At 38.7% G+C, this 14,771-nt stretch overlaps 2 protein-coding genes across 3 annotated transcripts; one reads left to right on the plus strand and one right to left on the minus strand.

Annotated features, from left to right (window-relative positions):
• Positions 1-939: 939 nt before the first annotated feature.
• On the minus strand, positions 940-7,114 carry LOC141605930 (proline-rich receptor-like protein kinase PERK15). 2 transcript variants are annotated; one of them, XM_074424858.1, is made up of 8 exons: positions 6,220-7,114; positions 5,104-5,652; positions 4,230-4,316; positions 4,066-4,136; positions 3,782-3,858; positions 3,271-3,418; positions 3,026-3,187; positions 940-1,472 (listed from the first exon to the last, which is right to left on the minus strand). In XM_074424858.1, exons 1-8 carry the CDS (start codon positions 6,830-6,832, stop codon positions 1,161-1,163), a joined length of 2,019 nt encoding a protein of 672 aa, XP_074280959.1. In that variant the 5' UTR covers positions 6,833-7,114; the 3' UTR covers positions 940-1,160. The 2 variants fall into 2 exon arrangements, with proteins under 2 accessions (XP_074280959.1, XP_074280960.1); XM_074424859.1 differs by having other exon boundaries at positions 5,104-5,649; positions 6,220-6,947.
• A 776-nt stretch (positions 7,115-7,890) lies between these two features.
• On the plus strand, positions 7,891-10,187 carry LOC141608201 (glucose-1-phosphate adenylyltransferase large subunit 1-like). Its single transcript, XM_074427564.1, has 4 exons — positions 7,891-7,897; positions 8,903-9,034; positions 9,584-9,639; positions 9,775-10,187. Exons 1-4 carry the CDS (start codon positions 7,891-7,893, stop codon positions 9,919-9,921), a joined length of 342 nt encoding a protein of 113 aa, XP_074283665.1. The 3' UTR covers positions 9,922-10,187.
• The last annotated feature ends 4,584 nt before the right edge of the window (positions 10,188-14,771 follow it).

A 14,771-nucleotide genomic window follows, 5' to 3' on the forward strand; every position in this document is an offset into this window, starting at 1 on the left:
AATTGTCCACCACACGTTTACCATTTAGATTAAAAACAAGAAGCTTTTTAACATCATCCAATTCACGAAGAATATCCTTATTTCGAGGCTCCACCGAGACCGCCTCCTCCAAAGTGCAGCGAGCCTCAGGTAACCTATTCAAACTCCTAAGAGTAACAGCCTTACGAAAAAGGGCCTTAGCATGTCGAGGAAAATAATTCAGCACCATCAAACATAGAATTAACGCTCCTTCGAAAGCACGTAATTTAATAGCAGAAGCAGCTAAATTCAAACTCAAAGAAATTGCTAGGCTTGAAAAAGAGTTTAAATCACGATTGGGCACATCCTTCAGAACAACACTCAAGAGACAACATGCTTTGTCATAGCAGGCACTCGCCTCAACAAACTGATTTTGTCTAAAAAGATCATTACCTAGGTCTTTAAAGGCATGAATTTTAGACAAGGGAGAAGCATCTAAATGGGAAAAAACAAGATTCAAGCTATGATCATCCTCTGACCCGACACAACCATGGAAATAAGCAATGAACTCAAGAAAATTGGCACAGGAAGTATGATTCATGAGGAAAACGATCAAGCTGATTGAAAAGATGGTAAAACTAACAAACAAAGCAAAGAAAATTTATTAAAAACAAACAGAAAGTAAAAGCAAGAGAACCATTCACAGAGAGAAGCAGGGTGCTGCTCGCCGGCAACCTGAAGAGGGCTGAGGAGGCCGCCGGCGAGAAGCGGAGAAATAGAAGACGGTGGAGTTCGGGTTTAGGGGTTAGGGTTTTGTCACTTGCGAGCTTGTGACGGTTAAATGATTGAATTGATCGAGTTGTAATCTGTGGACAACAATTACTGATTATGAACAAATTTGAAACCTGAGGGGGTATGCGATGAATCCCATGTGTAAAGACTTGCACAGATTTTAACCAAAAAAAAAAAGACTTGCACAAATAAAAACAAAACATTAAATTGTATAAAGAATTTATCCCTTTTTTGTTGTTATTTGTGTACAACCAAAAAAGAATTGAAAGAATGGGAAGGCTAAAAATGTGTTAGGAAAAATCATGTCGATCGCACAGTCTAGCGAGTATCAAACAATTAATTTGCATTTTACAATCAGCCTAAAGGCAAGAAAATGGCCTTTTTCTTTACAAAGGAGTAATATCCTTTTATCATTCCCCACCAAGTCCTCGACTATCGCCTTTCATTTTTCCCATCTCCATCTCTTGTGTCGTTTGACGGCTTGTTTCTTCAGTACTTGAACCAGACGGGTTCATACCGTATTCACTGGTGGTCCCACCATATTCGCTGCTGCCTTGCTCTTGGCTTGCAAGAGCCATCTGCCTGAATTTCTTCATGTCTTCCTTGTATTGGCCGCTGTCATAGTCCGAGCTTCCTTGGGAGTTGTACACTGAGCTGTGGCCAGGTCTTACACCCTCACTGAGATCGGAGAGGGATACTTCTCCTTCCAAGGCTCTAACCACCTGCTCATATGCCCCATAAACGTTCATCTTTTGGAACCATATGGTTTAATGATCATCCCGAATACCAAGTTTGTGTCATCTTTAATTATAGGGTTAATAGGTTGGATTCACATTTCACACGTAAAACAGTCTCCGGTAAGGTTTTGGGTTTGCTTCCAACAGGTGTGCCAAGAGCCTTCAGCAATGAAGCGTGAAGCAAACATGACCGCCTTATCGGCACAAGAGACACGTTTTTGCTAACATAACAATAGCCTTTATTGCTTTAAAAGAGGGCTAAGATGTAAAATAAGTAAAGCCAGAAGTAACAGGGCAGAGGGGACAACTAGAATGAAAAATATGGAAAGTTGGAAACTGCATGTGTCCGGAAAGTTTAAACTAATCCTTTTGGAGTATTTGACTCCACAGAAAAAATACGGACACATTTTGAGTTGACACGTTCATCTGAAGTTGTATTCACCCCACCCGAAGTCACCTCATCCAACCCATTAACAGGGTTTCCCCGGTGAAATTTAAGCATAAAAAAGCAATATTCATTATTGGCAACATTTATATAACGAAAAGATGACATAAATGATGTCGATATGTATGATACACTCTAACAAGTTCCTTGGTCCCTTTACACTCAATCCTCACCAACTCATTACTCTACAACAACATTAGAATATGCAATCCAAGTCACCCTTTAAAAAACCATCATTTTTAGAGAGACTAAATAATGCGTAAAGTCAATTAGGTAGGATAAATGCACTACAACTGTCTATGAGTGTTTGTTACAAGGTACACCCAACGTTCATTTCCCACTTTGGTATGGTGAAAACCGTCTAAACAAGCAATCGAAAAACTTGCTGAGTCAAATTTCAAACCAACTTCGATTGGCACTTTGACTAATTCATGTCAAGAAATGACCGGTTGTCTAATCTTCTTTCCCCACACTCAGTTTTAGCTCTCATTCTAAAAGGCAGCCGGAATTTGCCAAAAAGAAACACGGGAATTAAAAGTAGGTCGTTCCGTCATATGACACTCATTGAACTGCAAGAACATCACACCGATTCCCAAGCATAAAACAATGAAACTGCAGTCGGATGTCATATTGTGAATTGTGATCTAATCAGGGTCACCTTTTCCAGTTCCAACACTAGTATTCTGAGCTGTCAAAGAACTCTCTGAGCTGCATGATTCTGCTAATGGGATATCCAAGTTGGTGTTGAGTTTTAATTAAAGAACAGTTTCAGTTATGCTTACACAATGGCATTTTGGGAACAATCCTCCTCAGAAACACGTGTATTTGCATATTCAGTCACCAAAATAGTGTTTCCATAGTTATAAAAAAAATGTAATCTCACTAAAAACTGATTTGGGGTCGTCTAACGTGAATATCGTTTGAAATTGTCAATTGACAGGCAAACTATGAAAGCAATAAAAAAAAACAAGAAACACGATATGAATAGTCAATATTTAAAAATAGTTAAGTCTAGTTCAGTCCTAAAATGTGAAAAATTTACCTTATAAGTAATGAGGTGTAATAACAATAACATAAAAATGTCAAAATTTACCTTGCTCATTGGCGGTCGGCGTCGTGCAGAGTGACGTACACAAGCAGATGCAGAAGCAACCATGCGAGCCATTTCACTCGGATTATAGTTGTCTTGCAACCGTGGGTCCACAAGGGCATCAAAGTTATTTTCTTCTAAAGATCTAGCCAACAAAGGTCGCGCCTGCATTCAGCAAGATAAAGTGAGCAGACACTTAGCAGTACAATGATCCCAAAATGAGAGACTACACTTGGGCAAATGCTTACCCAGTCCACTAAACTGTCATCCATGTAAGTATATGCTGGGTCAACAGGTCGGCGCCCGGTAATCAATTCAAGGAGCATGACTCCAAATGAGAAAACATCAGATTTGTCGGTAAGTTTGCCACTCGCAGCATATTCAGGAGCCAAGTATCTGGAAATGACGATAACACAAAGGAATTAAGTACATATAGGCTATAGCAAGCAATAAAGTAACTTTTTATCACTTCTTTCCAGCTCTATCAAAGATTTTTTACATACGGCACAACTGAATCGTTTTTTCAGTGTAAAGGAGCGTGCAAAGGACAGCTTTAACGCTGACATCTCTGAACCCATTCATAAGTACCACAACTCAATGGCTTTAATTAGCTACATTAACTGCCAACCGCATACGAGACAGCTGGACAAGAATATCATGGTATCCTCTTCATTGCATGCAAGAGAAATAGTGTAGCACTAGAGTACAATAAAAGAGACTATCCTATGTGGAACAGAAGATGCAAAAAACGGAGCATACCCAAAGGTTCCCATAACACGGGTGGATACATGAGTATTGGCATCAGAAGTAAACTTGGCAAGTCCGAAGTCAGCAACCTGAATTAATAATTACAAATTAAGCCACTAATAAAACAGATTATATTATCAGCTTGTAGTGTGATTGGGAGCATAAATTCCTACTAGAAACCAGAAGAGACCTTTTACTGAAAACGCTAATAAGTAATAACTGAGCTGCTTGTGAAGTATGCAAACTAAAATAAAAATGTTGATCAACCAGCTCTGTTACAGATAAAGTGAACTTACCATTGCCTCAAACTTGTCAGTCAGAAGAATATTGGCTGCTTTAATATCCCGATGAATAATCTTAGGATGACCTATTAAGCAAAAAACAGTACAAAATTGATTATAACTGACTACAAGTACATAGACTAATCACTAATCCTTTTAATACCAAGAGGAAGACTTACAATCCTCGTGCAAATACGCTAATCCTTTGGCTGATCCTAGAGCAATTTTGAGTCTTGTTGGCCAATCCATGGTAGGCTGCCCTTTACCTGAAAGATGACATTTTCAATAATAACCATCACAAATACAAAACTAAAACCTGCAAAGAAAAAAGGGCTAGGCCCAACTTCCATGTGAAACGGTACAACAACAACAACAACAACAACAACATCAGAGCCTTAATCCCAAAATGATTTGGGGTCGGCTGACATGAATCATCCTTTCGAACCGTTCATGGGTGAACGCACGCCTCAAAATGCGAATAAAAAAAGGGAAAATGAAAAACAAAAAGGAAGAACGAAAATGTAATGGAAAGTCAAGGTAAACTTGGGGGTTTTAAAATCGAATTCCGGATTTTTTTTTATAAAAACTTAAAATTTAAATAGAGAGAAAAGATTAAAACGATTTTTAAAAACCGAAATAGAATTAAGGATCCGGAATGAACCAAGTAAAATCTATAAGAAAGTGGTTGGTAAAAAAGTGTAATAAAGGAGAAAAGAATAAATAATTTAATTTCTTTAAATTAAATAAAAAACACTAAATATGTAAAAAAAAAAAAAAAAAAAAAAAAAAAAAAAAAAAACCATCAAATACTAAAAATCCACATGTATCCTTTCCCGCCATTGTGCCCTCTCCGTCACCATACTCTCCTAAAGCCCCAGAAATCTCATATCGTGCTCTATCACTCTCAACCATGTTTGTCTCAGTCTTCCTCTACCTCTAGGGTATCACATGTGAAACGGTATCACATGAAATTTCAGATGCACACAATTAGTGACAGTGAGACCTTTTTGCGGATCTGTGAGGAAAACATTTGAGTAACCAAAAAAAACTAACCATGTAGATGGAACTCCAAGGTGCTGTTAGGAACAAACTCGTAAACCAGCAACCTATGTGACCCAGTAATGCAATATCCAACCAAAGAGACAAGATGTCTATGATGGACGCGGCTAATAATTTCGACCTCCGCCTGGAATTCTCGTTCTCCTTGCCCACTACCAGCTTTGAGCGACTTGACCGCAACTTCCTTCCCATTAGGAAGAATACCTTTGTGGACATACCCAAACCCACCTTGACCCAAAATGTTAGCCTCAGAGAAGTTATTTGTTGCCACTGCCAACTCATCATAGGAAAACGCACTCTTCGAAAGCCCAAATGAAATCCCAGGGGAAGGAGGCGGAAGCAGAGTTTCAGACCCAATGCTCGACTCTGAAGCACCTCCACTGCTCATAAAAGGCGGAGGAGGTGGAGGTAGTTGGGGAGAAAGCGGTCGTGTTGGTGGTCGTGGTGGCATCGATCCCGGAGGAGGCTTAGGCACCTGATAATGCTCAGGTGGAGGGGGGTAATTCTGCTGCCAGTGTTGTGGTTGAGCACCATAATGACCTTCTGACATGCATAACAAGACGACAAAATCAATGATGGTGATGTCGAAGCCATAGGACCATATAAAACATAATACTCCGTAATAGATAATAAATGATGAATGCCCCCGTGTTTTCAAACTCTTCAATTAATACAAATATACCAGCAAACTATATCCTATCCTCCATTCCTCCTGGTCCTGAATTTAACACAAATTTATATTTCTACCAATAAACTTGAATAAAAGAGAGATAATAAAACAACTTAAAATGTGATTAAATTCTGTTGATCAAAAGGAGACACGAGGACAGTACAATACATAAAACATGATCCACGAGTCTTATCTTAAGCACTATACTAAGACGTCTTCGGTAAATTCATCCAAATTGGTAGTGGAAGGGAATGAATTAGGCCTCAAAAAAATGATAAAAGAATGATAAATTATCAAGAATGCACGTCAATTCACTACAAGTATAATCTTTCATCAAGAATCACAAATGAATTCAAATTAGAACAAATTGCAATTAATTAATCTCAAAATAACAGAATTAGAATAATGAGATTTATATTTTGTGTTAAAAAAGTGGAAACCTTTAGGTGGGGAAGGATGATGAGGAGGTGGAGGAGGAGGAACATAGTAACTCGCGCCGCCGCCGCCGCCGTAATCATCTGTTCTTCTTCTTTTTCGTTTTCTCCTAGCGAAACACAGACAAATTATAGAGACAATGACTAATACAGCCACACCAGCAATTACTACACCTGCTATAACACCAGTCGAAATTCCACTATTACCCCCACCACTCCCCCCTGCATCACTCCCTCCTGTACCTGACCCAGAACTCGGCGATTTCCCGCCACCGCTGGGAGTCGGAGGAGGCTTAACGACGGAGGAGGGTGCGGGCGGCGTATTCGGTGGTGATGGTGGTGGAGTGGTTGCGGTAGGTGGTGGTGATGGTGACGGCGGTGATGGGGTGGTGGAGGGTGACGGCGGTGATGGGGTTGTAGGTGGTGGTGGTGGAGAAGGAGAAGGAGTGACGGAGGGAGGAGGTGCGGTGGGGGTGGTGGTAGGTGGAGGGGTGGTGGGTGTGGGGGGAGGTGGAGAGGGCGGAGGCGTGGTGGGTGGAGGAGTTACGGTGGTGGTGGGTGGTGAGGCGGTGGAGTTAGTTGACGGTGGGGATGTCGCCGGCGCCGGCGAGGAGGACATTATAGGGAGAGAAGATTCGAAAGTGTGAGGGAAAGGGAGAAAAAAGAGGAATGTTTGTAAAGAGGATGGAAAGGTGAAATCTTTTTTGGGTTCTGAAGACCACGTGAAGGAATGAACGAGGAAGATAATCAAAAAAGCGGCTCGGCAAATCTTGATTTCGGTGCAGGTCGGGTCATTAAGAGTTTCGGTCTAGTCGGATTATTTATGGATATTGGTCATTATTACTCCGTACAAATATACGGGGACCCATCAGAGTTTCGGTCTAGTCGAATCTGATTAGGTAAATTCAGATTAGATCACTCTAATTAAGTAAGTACAACTGTACAAGTAGGAGATTTGTGTCCCGCGAGTTTGCCCGTCTATCAATCTGTTACTTAGCCGCGTTTTAATGTTTGTTACTCCATTACTTGTCTTAATTATAGTTGGACTTGAGTGTGGCCGTGTGGGGATGTGGAATACTAATTGGAAGTCTAGAGCAAGTAGCTTACAACATTTTTCGTTCAATTCCTGCCAAACCGGGAATTTTCAAACCCCTCTATTTGAATTGACTAATTTTATAAGTTTGCTTTTAGACTAATTGGTAACAATTGGTCTCCCTTGTGACGGGTTATCATTTGTGGCGGATATTTTGTGAGATAAATTGGTAACAAAATGGGTTAGTGGAGAAAGGGAACCACATGAATAGTGTTGCAGAGAGAGAAAAAGTGGGTACTTTATGAAGTAAAATGGTATCCGTCACTCAAGAGTGACGGATATGTGCCGTCACAAACAAGAATTTGTGAATTGGTAATTGATTCCAATTATCTCGAATATTTTTATTAACAGATGAGAATCAAAGAATTAAAATATTTTATGATCTAGATTAAATTAAGGACTACATTTTTTACTAGTAGACGTGACTCGTAGGGGTGGGGTAAAGAACATCTCCATGACCTCTAAAGTAATGGATGATCCATTACTCCTAATACACCATTATAAAATTAGTATACTCTCTTCACCTCATTAAAACACTTGATCGTTGGATCGTTTCGGAATAAAATCCGGACCGTTGAGAGGTAATGGGAGGTAATGGAGAGAAGATAATAATGGAGAAAATTCGGACCGCCGAAAAATGTACGACCATATATTCTCACAATCATAATTGCATGTTATTATTATGTTGGTACGGTTTGAAGATGGGTTATTTTTTAAGAGAAAATAAACAAACCTCGAGAAATTCTTGTTTGTTGTACACCACCATCTCGGGATACTTTCTCTTTTATACGTATAAAAAAATCGATCTATTAATCTTAATATGCTAATTATTGAACACCTCAACAAATTCTGTTGATTAAAATATACTTCAAACTTATAGTAAAATCTATTTATAATATGTTTATGCTAAAAGTAACCCGTTAATTACTACAAAACATGGTTATGTCTTTCTTGTAAATAAACTACAATTCTTATCTTATGATTTTTGATAAGTTACTAAACAGTCGAATGAGACACGTTTGTGAGAGGTCACAAAGTGAAGACGGTCACAAGCAAGCGGATTGGTTTTGTTATGGCCTTGGCCCTTGACTCAACACTATATTGCATGTCCACATTGTCTTATGAATCATTTATCATTTGGATGTTCTTCATCTTTTGAGATTTCCGTACAAGAAAATGATTTTATTTTTAAGGTACTTTTGGGGAAAATGACACAATATAGGCAATCACTACAAGAAAAATTGGTTTGGGCGACAACACGGACTAATATGGGCAACAAATATCAAACTCGTCGCACAATAATATTAACATGGGCGGACAAACCAGTTTTTGTTGCTAAAACGTACCCTTTGTGCGACGAATTATTTTTTTGTCGCCCAAATATGTTTTTGTGCGATAAATATTGATACTTGTCGCCCAAATGTTAATTTTAGAGCAACGAAAGGAACAATTGTTGCCATTACATCACTCTTATGGTCGCCTTTAATTTTAAAAAAAAGGCGCAAAAAAACCCGCAAAAACACTTGGCTTGAAATTTTCGTTGTAACCAGGAATAAAGTCATAAACCCAACTCTTATTTCCCCCCATTAAACCTAGAACTTTCATTATACAGAGAAGTTGAATTCGGGAAAAATTCAAGGCAAAAAAAGCAATTCAATCCAACTGGTGTAAGCAATTTGTCTAGCAATCTTCATCTTCTAAGTTGTCCCTCTACACAACTCTTTCAAGGTATGCTTCAATTAAAGAACTTTCAGTCAAAGAACATCGACAATAAAACCCTAATTTCTATCATTTATCTTACTTTTAATCCCGTTTTCGGTCTCAATTTTAGCGGAATTTAGACATATACTAGTAGGTTGGTAGTCATATACATCTGTCGATATCATCTTCTAATTTTATATGATTGATTTACCTTCGACTTGTTTCAATGCCACTGTTGTTTTTCTTGCATTCTGGTTAGTAGAAAGTTTATCCGTATTTGGTTTACTATTAATTAGGTTCTTGATATATGGTGTTCTTACATGAAAGTTTTGACTTTTTTGAGTTGCCATCAATTTTGTAATGAAATTTGGGGTTTTTCTTAATTATTTTCGAAATTTAGTGTATAATGTAGTTTAGGTCGTTCCAAGCTAAGGAGTTTCAACTTTGTTATACTTAAAATAATGGGACTGATCATATTGTAAATTAAGATGATGTAATTTTCTAATAGACTATTTTTGGCTATATAAATCAAGGATGCCATCATTTCACATGGATGTTTCTTGTGAGAATGTACAGTTGAACATTCCATCGTGGGAGAAAGGACGTGTCTTGACTCTGGGGTAGAGCTTAAGGTAAACTATAAGGTTCCCTTACCAGTTGAATCTTGACTCTTAAAGTTGAATTAAAAAGTTAAACCCTTTCTCAGCGTTGATTCAGTTAACTTTGTCTGAGCTACGTTTAAAACTGTTACTTTTTTCCTTTCATAGGATACCTTAATGATGGGAGCAGACTTCTACCAAACTGAGGCTGAGATTGCATCGCATCTGGCAGTGGGAAAGGTTCCTATTGGGATTGGACAAAACACAAAGATCAGGTACATGGAAATTGCGAACAACTGTAAATTTTGTGATTGAGGGGGGGGCGTAACAGTTAACTTAAGGATAACCATCTAAAGTTCAAGACTTTGTTAAGATTAGATGAATGCGGTTTGAACTCCTGACCCGTTGTTTCTAGTTATCACAGGCTCCGGGTATTGCACTTCATTATCAATCAACAACATTATATTCTCTGATTAAAATCATGTTTTCTGAAAGACCTTTTATCTTCAAAAGGAATTATATCATTGACAAGAATGCAAAGATAAGTAAAGATGTGATCATTGCCAACAAATGTAGGTATGTATATGAGGTTGTCAATGCCTAAATTTTAAAATACTTGGAATCCGATCCTTAAATGACCTTAAGTTGCAATTTTATGTGCTCTAAGACCATCCCCAAGCAGTGGTCACGCTAATTAGGTCACGACCCGATTTTACTCTTAATTCCACCTTATTAACCTTGACCTATTTTCACCCTCCCAAGCAGAAGGTCGCGACCTAGGTCATTAACCCAATCATTTTCCACTTCACAACATTTCCAATCATACCCCACTATCATATTATATACTTTTTTTTTATTGTCCAACCAATAAAAAGTGTCCACCTAGAAGGTCACCAAGGTGGTCAATTTGTTCAACAATGGTCACAAATTGACCTTTTGATGCAAAAGGTCACAAATTAACCATCAAAGGTCACCAATTATACTTGTTTAATTATGTCATTAGCATGACTAAGCAAGGTCATGACCTACCAATTGACCTTGCTTGGGCATGGTCTAAAACTTTGCTTTACGATATATTACATCTTTCCATACAGGAGGCACGCTAATACGAACGATATCATACAAAGGCGTCGTGGATCTTTCAGATATTTTTTGGACAAATGAGATGTTGAAGGAAGTTGCTTTTACATATTTGGAGCCCCTTTTTGGTTTGCCACCGAAACATTGAGACCCTTTTTTTGCTAAGTCTTGTGCATTGATGCAAAGTTAAAGGTTTATTAAACTTTTGTGAGGTGCATCAAACATGTATAAGAACCTTGTTGTATGTAATAACCTTATTAATGCTAATTTTTTTAATTTTAGTAAAGTCATCTCTTTTACTAATTTGAACTGACTATAGTTCAAAAGAAATATGGTTGGGAATTACATATTGCGTCTGTAATTGCAAATTGCGGTTATGTTTTAATTGGAAATTGCATACCTTTAATTCGTCGGATAAATTGTTAATGGGCGACGAAAAAACATGTCATCGCACAAACTAGTTATTGGGCAACGACAAATTTTGTTGCACCAAAACTCATTTGGGGCTGCGACAACAATTCGTTGCACAAAGTTTCTAATAGGCGACGATAACAGTTTGTTGCACAAAGTTTTTAATGGGCGACGAAAGGTATTGTTGTTGCACAAAGATGAAAGGGCGTCGACCCTTGGGCGTCAAACCCACAACGACTGGGATTTTGTCGCACAAGTGTATGGGCGACGAAAATTTCGCGACGAAAAGCTTTGTCGCACAAAACCTTTTTTCTTGTAGTGAATATAAGGTAGTTAATACGGAGTAGTAGCATATATAATACGGAGTATTCTATTTTTAGCATTTTCGGATTAGTTGGCTTGTGGCTAACTTCAAAGTTATCCAGTTGTCATCGTTAAGCAAAAGGCAATTTAAAGATCACGAATTTCTAAACCTAATCTTACACCTCAATATTTCATCCTTGTGATGTCCTAAACATTGACACGGTTAGACAGGCCAATATTCACTCTAAGAATCGCCAAACGTTTTCTCGCATTTATCAAACTTTGCCAATATAACCCAAATTCAAAAGGACCCGGTTCAATCTTAACCCTGTCCCCCATGTATTGGATGCTCCATCTATGAATAAGGTCCATTCTAGATCGAGGGTTTTATTTTCTAATTGGTTGACTTCTTTATTTAGATCTGATTCTAGGTTAGGGTTAAAATCAACCACAAAGTCTCCCAAGGCTTGTGATTTAATTGATGTCAAGAGTTCAAAGGTGATGTCATATGTGCTAAGTTGAACTGGCCATTTGGTCATCCTGCCTGACAACTCAGACTTACGCAGGACAGATTTGACGGGTAAGTTAGTCCTGATTATTATAGGGTGACATTCAAAATAGGGACGTAGCTTGGCACATGACATAATTAAAGCTAAAACATACTTCGTACTTTTTAAGTAAACCATACCTTATTTCAGAATCTAATGGCTTTTACTTACATAGTAGATGGGATGTTGTTGACCTTCTTGTTCTTTCACCAGTTGTAATACTACGGTTTTATGAGTCTTTGGGTACTCTATCGAGTAGGGCTTACTCTGTTGAGTAAGTAGTTTTTGACGCAAAGCAGTAGTCTGCCTGTAGGGTACTCGATCGAGTAGGGGGCACTCGATCGAGTAAGTCACTTACTCGATCGAGTAAGAGTGTTTTACGGGTTTATTTTGACGGGTTTTGCTAATAACGGGAGATTAATATAAAAGGCTTCCGTCATTTTCTTTAATCACTTTTCACCTTTCTAAACCTTTCAAAACAAAAAGAAGTTAAGTAGTTCTTTCTCATCGCGTTATTGGCAAATCCTAAGGGCTAGAGTCATCGGATCGTTGTGTTCTTTACGCCGTTGGGACCGTCGTATTGTGGGTAAGGTCCTAGTACAATTTTTATGTTGTTTCATTGATTTTAGTTGAAACCCTAATTGGTTAATTTGGGGGTTTTGGGAGTATTGTGTTTATTAGATGTTGATTGTATGATTGTATGTTTGATAGGAGGTAATTGTATTGAAGAACGATTTTGATTAGCTGCTAGACCGTCTGTGGTGGTTGCATTCCAGGTAGGGTTTCCCTACTCAGTATTAGTTACATGATGTGTGTGGTGATTGTGCTGTAGTTAGTGATTGTTAATTGATTCAGACAGTTGTGATTTCATATTGTTGATTGATTCAGACGGTTGTGATTTCATATTGTTGATTGATTCAGACGGTTGTTAATGTTGTATTGTGGTTGCTGTTTATCTGTCTGTGTTCTTCGGGGTGCGTTCCTGGCTGAGTGGAGTCACTTGCGGGAGTGGCTTCACGTCCTTGATTTGCCTTCTGTGGAACCCGCCACAGAAGGGATGTGCACATTAATGAACATGGGTTTATCGCTTGATGGAGATGAGCGGGGCTTAGGTGGGAATGGCTGCGGTCCCCCACTGGCGGCGAGGAGTATCTGTTGCGATGGGTACTCTGGCAGGGCTATACACTTTAGTGTGTAGTCAGTTATGAGGTGATTGGAGATGGAGACTGGGATTGTGTGTGAGCTGTTTGTATAATTGTTTCAGTGTGGTTCTGATTATGTAATTAGTACTGACCCCGTTTAAATGTTTTAAAAACTGTGGTGATCCATTCGGGGATGGTGAGCAGTTATTGAGCAGGTATGATATGACGCGTATGGGATAGCTGGGATGAGTCATCACGTTGCATTTAGAAGTCTTCCGCTGCGTCAGACGATGTTTTATAGCTTTGATAATTTTATCAGTAGACCGTCTGAGAACCTTGTATTTCAGTTTAACAGTTTTGGTGTTGAACATGTAATCATTTTAAACTATGTTGTTATTTAAATTATGTTTCTTCATTGTCATTTGATTATCATTGCCTCGGGTAACCGAGATGGTGACGTTCTCTACCTTAAGTGGTCCTGGTAAGGCACTTGGAGTATGGGGGTGTCACAAAGTGGTCCTTACTCGATCGAGTGGCCCTTACTCGATCGAGTGCACCTCTTATTACTCGATCGAGTAGCCCTTACTCGATCGAGTAGTCCTGGTAATTTGTTTTACGTGTCTCTGACGTTCACCTACTCGATCGAGTAAGTTTTTTACTCGATCGAGTGGCCTGTGCTCGATCTAGTGACCCCTATTTTGGGTCATATGCTTATCTTTTTATTTCGTTGCATATTATGTTTAATTCAAAGGTATTATTTTGCTTCTTTATGCATTGATTTACATGTATGTTGATCCTGATGCATAAGTTACCCAATCTTATGTTGTAGTGAGTGGCACCTATGGTGAGTATGGGTTCGGTGGAGAGGACATGAGTTATATGTGGTTGTGATAGATAGAGGAAAAAGAAAAGGAAGATCGGTATGGCTTATTAAGGCATAGAGCATGTTTTGTGAGACGAGATGAGTGATATGATTGTGTGTTGAGTAATGTAAAAGTAAGCGAAGGTGGGCAAGGGGTGATGTAAGTTTATGGAACGTGAGAATGAAAAGGTTGAAATGAGAGATGCAAATTGTACGTGGTAACTTTGGATGTTTCAGGATTATGAAGGGAGGTAGTTATGACTTGGTTGGTTAAGAATATATATATATAACGGAAAGGTTATTATAGGTAAATGGAAAGATATGGTGTATAAAGAGCTTAGATTGAGTTATGCAGCGATGTGGGTTTGCAGATAAAGAGTGAGTTTGGGAATTTGTATTATCAAGAGGTAAAACTAATGTGTGATTTCCTTCGACAAGTAACGGTATGAAATGGTGATGGGTGATCAGTGTGAGTGATAACATGAGATGGTCTGGACTGATTGGTGATAACTATGAGTGATAGCATGATAAGAGAGGATCCAGGGTCAGAAGGAGTGAGAAGATATCGATAAGAAATAATGGGATTTGAGCTTGGAGCAATGAGAAGGTAACCGGAGTACTAAAGAGTTAGGAAGAAGTAATAAAGAGTTGAATGGTTAATTGATTTTGTCGAGTGTAAAAGAAAAGAACGAGGGGAGTAAAACTAGGAAAATGTCCACCGAGGTTATGTGATATAAAAGTAAGGAATCGTCGAGATGTGTGATACTATCACGACTCACGAGGATTCTAGTTAATGATTATATAGGAGTTTCAGGACAA

This window comes from Silene latifolia, chromosome 10 (genome assembly GCF_048544455.1).
Source record: "Silene latifolia isolate original U9 population chromosome 10, ASM4854445v1, whole genome shotgun sequence".
Classification (NCBI taxonomy): Eukaryota; Viridiplantae; Streptophyta; class Magnoliopsida; order Caryophyllales; family Caryophyllaceae; genus Silene; species Silene latifolia.

Coding starts and splice junctions, on each gene's coding strand:
- LOC141605930 (XM_074424858.1), bottom strand. CDS start 6,832: ATGTCCTCCTCGCCGGCGCCGGCGACATCCCCACCGTCAACTAACTCC. Junction 5,653..6,219: donor TCATCCTTCCCCACCTAAAG/GTTTCCACTTTT, acceptor TATGCATGTCAG/AAGGTCATTATGGTGCTCAA. Junction 1,473..3,025: donor GCCGACCGCCAATGAGCAAG/GTAAATTTTGAC, acceptor GCATATGAGCAG/GTGGTTAGAGCCTTGGAAGG.
- LOC141608201 (XM_074427564.1), top strand. Junction 9,035..9,583: donor CTCTACACAACTCTTTCAAG/GTATGCTTCAAT, acceptor GAGAATGTACAG/TTGAACATTCCATCGTGGGA. Junction 9,640..9,774: donor ACTCTGGGGTAGAGCTTAAG/GTAAACTATAAG, acceptor TTCCTTTCATAG/GATACCTTAATGATGGGAGC.